The sequence below is a fragment of the Cyprinodon variegatus genome, unplaced genomic scaffold (assembly GCF_000732505.1).
Source record: "Cyprinodon variegatus isolate N-32 unplaced genomic scaffold, C_variegatus-1.0 Scaffold2237, whole genome shotgun sequence".
NCBI lineage: Eukaryota > Metazoa > Chordata > Actinopteri > Cyprinodontiformes > Cyprinodontidae > Cyprinodon > Cyprinodon variegatus.
The window spans coordinates 35,176-40,149 of NW_015152690.1; the positions used below are offsets into that span (position 1 = coordinate 35,176).

At 38.6% G+C, this 4,974-nt stretch overlaps 1 protein-coding gene across 1 annotated transcript in view; it reads right to left on the reverse strand.

Annotated features, from left to right (window-relative positions):
- The window catches only part of LOC107080703 (immunoglobulin superfamily member 10-like), a 7,539-nt gene extending 3,961 nt beyond the window's left edge, over positions 1 to 3,578 (reverse strand). Inside the window, exon 1 of the mRNA XM_015368910.1 lies at positions 3,233 to 3,578. Within this exon, the coding sequence (XP_015224396.1) occupies positions 3,233 to 3,557 (325 nt within the window). The 5' untranslated portion in view covers positions 3,558 to 3,578. The remainder of the gene's footprint in view (positions 1 to 3,232) is intronic.
- Positions 3,579 to 4,974: the final 1,396 nt, after the last annotated feature.

A 4,974-nucleotide genomic window follows, 5' to 3' on the forward strand; every position in this document is an offset into this window, starting at 1 on the left:
TGTAAAGCACTTTGCATTGTCTTTGTACTGAATTGTGCTATACAAATAAATTTGCCTTGCCTTGCCTTGCCTTAGAGTAACAGGTCGGTAGAAAGCCATTATTTTAACCGCAACGCGCCTCAAAATCAATGTAATAAAAACCCAGAAAACAGTGGACCCAACAAGGATGGCGGACTAAACTGCAGTGTATCAAGACCGTCCTCGAGACCCTAGCTCACAAAGTCTCTGGTGTTAAAAGAGGAGTGGAGGTGGTGAACAAAACAGTGAAAAGTCTGGGCATTGGAATTACTGAGTCAGAGTCCAGAATATCAAAGTTAGAAGATGAAGAGGCAAAAAGGGCCCCGGTTGTGCACGGCCTAGAGAGACAAAATAACATACTGAGGGAAAAGATAACAGTGCTGGAAGGTTTCTTCTCCTGGCGGCAAAACATACCTATTGCAGGGGTGAAAGAAGGGATGGAGTGCCGTGACTTTGATGGCTTTATGAAAACGCTGCTATCCTGGCACTGGATATTAATGTGGACAACTGGTATAAAGTTGATAGGATTCACCAGGTTGGCCCCCGACCGGGACACAGTGCCAGGTCAAGACATACTTTCCAGTTCCTAAGGGACAAGGCCAATGCCGCTGTGTTAATGGCGGTGAGAAAGAAGAAACAAGTCACCCAGAACAGTACAAGAATATTTTTCTTCCAAGATTATTCTCAAGAGATACAGGAGAATCGCATAAAATAAGAGGTGGGGAGACAAATTCTCCGTAAACGTATATGGAATATGCTCTCCATTATCCGGCGTCAAAGACTTTCTCATTGAACAACCAGCGGTACGAGTTCAAATCTGCTGCAAGGCATTTCTCACCCGCCTCGGAGGTGATGATACGACTTAACAGACTTAACAGACTCTGGGCCGAGCTCCAAGGAGTGGAGTTATTTCTGGATGATTGACTGGTAATATTCCTGATTACTGGATACTTTTTTTAAAGGAATAATTTGTTTTCTTTTCATGATAAGTTGGTGCACGCTCCTTTGTTTCTCGTTGTAGCCGCTCCGTGTTTATTTTACAGTTGGCACACAATATCGCACCTGTAAATCGAAGCTCTGAGAGAATCACTCTGTAAATATTTGCCTCATAACATACATGATTATTGCAATCACTAGAAATTATACTTAAAAACATGGGGGAATGGTGAATTGGCTGGCCTCTGAGGTACGGCTGAGGGAATCATACAGGAAGGTTTGATGTTGGAATGTAACTTGTTTGTGGTCTGCTGTTGCAGTGCATTTCTAAGTTTTTATTTGTTTGCTCAGTGTGTAACCCTAGGTGTCTCATGTAGATGTAATACTTGTACACCTGTGTTATGAAATACTTATACTATCAGAGGACGGGCAACGAAGATATTAGGACATTATATAAAGGGATGGTGCTATGATAATATACTAGGAGAGCAATATGACGCTGTGTACAATTGTAACTTGGAATATAGAAAGGTGTAATAACATGGTTAAAAGAAAAAAAAAACTCACATACCTAACTCAAAAAAAGGCTGACATAGTCCTCATTCAAGAAACTCACCTCAGTGATGAGGAAGCACCAAAACTAAGAAGGGAATGGGCTGGACAGGAATATCATAGCACATTTTCTTCAAGGAGAAGAGGAGTGAGTATTTTAATAAGGACAAATATAGACCGCCAGGTACATAAACATGTCTCACACAAAGAAGGTAGATGAGTTATACTGGATGTAACTTTAGAGGGTCAAAGGATGAGTATCGCTAATATTTATGCTCCTAATTTGATCAACCCAGACTTGTTTCATGAAATATGTAACCTAATTAGAAATATGGGGAATAACAATATAATTATTGGGGATGACTTTAGTCAAGTGAGGGATTTAACTATGGATAAAACGTATCAAGCTACTCAAACCAACAGTAATGTTGTTGCGGCAATTGAAATATTGTCAGAAGAATTGGGTCTTGTCGATATTTGGAGATTATTGCATCCAAATGAAAGGGACTTTACTTTTTTACCACATTCCCACTCAAGTTATTCTAGAATAGATTACATTCTTCAATCCCGCGAGATGGTCAGTCAGGTGCTGAGATCTACAATTGGAAATATAGTGCTATCGGACCATACACCAGTGGATATAGTACTCCATCCTCTAGATAGGGCAGAAAAAAGCATGAGATGGCGTTTTAACAATAGTATGCTGAACAGGGAAGATAATTGTAATTTAAAGCTGAGATGCAGGAATTCTGAGAATATAATAAATGCTCTATAGAAGACCAAGGGGTAATATGGGATGCTTTCAAATCCTTTCTGAGGGGGCGTATTATCCAAAGAAGTATCTTTATCAAAAAACAAAAAGTCAAAGGCTACTCATATTAGAGCATATATATATGTGTGTGTGTACATATACAGTATTAAGTCCCCCTGAAAATTAGAAAATCATTGTTGATCACATGTTGTGCACATATTGTTTACATTGCAACCGGTCTAACTAGGGAGTACCAATATGAAGGCCGGTGGCTTCACTTTAACCCTGTACTACCAATGGGCAATCAGCAATCCAGTGAATAAATAGAGTTCAGTGGTTCTGAGATGTAAGCTGTGATGCCTCCATGTTACTCAGCATCACTATCCTCTCCTGAGCTTAAACTGTCTGATGGTTCAAACACACAAACCATTTACAGACTAGATGGTCTGGAACAATCTACATATCCATCAATCTCCATTACAGAACACTGAACTAGGTCAAACAAATGTTTTCCCTCTGACAGAGATGTTTTTTACTGGCTGTTAATCAGATTGCTGCTGTAGAGTTACTAAATGTAGGATCTATGTTTAAAATAAGCCTGATTGATTCATAATGACTTAGAACCACCCAGTTTGCCCTGCTGCATGATTTTAATGTAATATTACATTAAATCAATATCTTGTCATCAACACTTTAAAATCTTGCTCACCATAGCCCACATTCATATTTCGTGTAACCTTTTGTTAGACATCCCAGCATTCCAATGTCTGAGTTTAACGCAACAGGCAGAAGGGAGTTAAGCTCATCTACATCAACGTTGACAAGCAGATGTTTTCTTTTTGTGTCCTGCTTAGTCAGAGCCCATATGGAGTCCCTCATTAAAAGGAAAGGAAACACCTGATCTAAGATGTTTTTCTCTCACATCCAAAACCAGGAAGCTGCTGGAGGTTCTGATCCAGAGACAAACAGACTCACCTGGTTTAACTTTCAGACCAATGATGCTGATGATCTTAGAGTCTGACTGATCTCCTTCCCACTTAACTATACACTCATATGTTCCTGTATCAGCAGCCGTCACATTTGTCAGGATCAAAGAAGCATCCCTATTCGTCACGTCCTTCAGATTCACTCGGTTCTTGAAGGATCCACATGTATCGTCTGGATTAACATGTGGATCTCTGTACAAAATAGCATACATTCCATCTTTCAGATCAGTTCTGGTCCACGCTACATATCTAACAGTTTTGTTCTCAGCTGGTCTACATGGCAGAGTGACGCTGCTTCCAGGTTCAGCTCTCATGAATCTCCGATCTGCAGGAGAGAAAACATCACAGAGTAGAGAGGTTAAGAAAGGAGCTCTGAATATTATCAGACACACTGCCTGGTTAAAAAAAGAAAAATATTTATTATTAATAGAATAATTTTACATTTTGATTTAAAAAAATATGAATCTTTCACATTTTCTGAAATAAAAAGGTAACAATTTGCCAGATTTTGTGCTGCTTTTCTCAATCAATGACTGCTAGAGGTAGGACCCTCCCTGATAGATGATTAAATCTAAACATTTTAGGATCGATTTGAATAAATTTCTATTTGAAATTCATTCAAATATAAAAAAAAAAAAAAAAACAATATGCCAGTTCATTGTGGGTTATGGGTATAAAAAGTGTGTTTTACTGGTATGAGACACGTTTACTAATATTAAGGGATGAGAGTGACGCTAAGCCATAAGACAGAGGTAGAAATCTGGAGAGGAATTAACCGACCCAGAATTCACGCTAAGTGCTGTTAATCTTTCCTTCATTGAAGTCCAGTGTATTAGTAAATCTGACATGTTACACTTTATTTCTCCAATTTATGTTCTGGTAGCATCCCTGTTTGTTTTAACATGCAGCTGTTGTCTACAAAGCATTTTAGCTCTAAATGAATTGTCAGTAAACAGGATTTGTGCTGTCTAGCATTCAGCCTTAGCTGTACTGTTGATCATGCATTTACAGGGTTCCTACAACAAAAGACAAGTTAAATTTAAGGCTTTTTAAGACTTTTTTGTCCCTTACAATAAAACTTTAAGACCAACCTCAATTAGCTCGATAATAAACACAAGAAAACCTAGTTGCAAAAAATTTAACCTGATGCTTATTTTAAAATTAACCATTACTTTCTGGCCCAATAGAAATGTTTACAATTTTGAAAAACTTTCCATATAGGAAGAAAGCTAGAAACACACTGATAACATATTTTTGGCTACTGGTGCTTTTGCTGACATTGCAGATGCTGTAGAGGCCTTTGCAGAGACAAGGGAGGAACAGAACTCAGAAATAACTGCTGCTTCTCTGTAACTTCATTTTGGTGCTTTGTTTTTAACTCTTCACATGTCTGACTCCACAGCTTTAATTCCCATCGTACCGAGCTTGATTGACTTTTTGCTCAAAAAACGTCATTTCTCATATATATTACCTGGTAATGCTTTTAGCCGTGCAGAAATCTCTTGGCTGGATAGCTGGTTTTCATTGAATTTACACTTCCCCACATTATTGCCACATCACCCCAAGGTCTGTTTGCAACATCGTTTTTATTGGTTTTGCTGTCAGGATGGAACTATTCGGAACATTGCAAATATTAGAAATATCCTGTCCAGGGGTGATGCTGAGAAACTAGTCCATGCATTTGTTACTTCAAGGCTGGACTATTGTAATTCTTTACTATCAGGAAGTCCA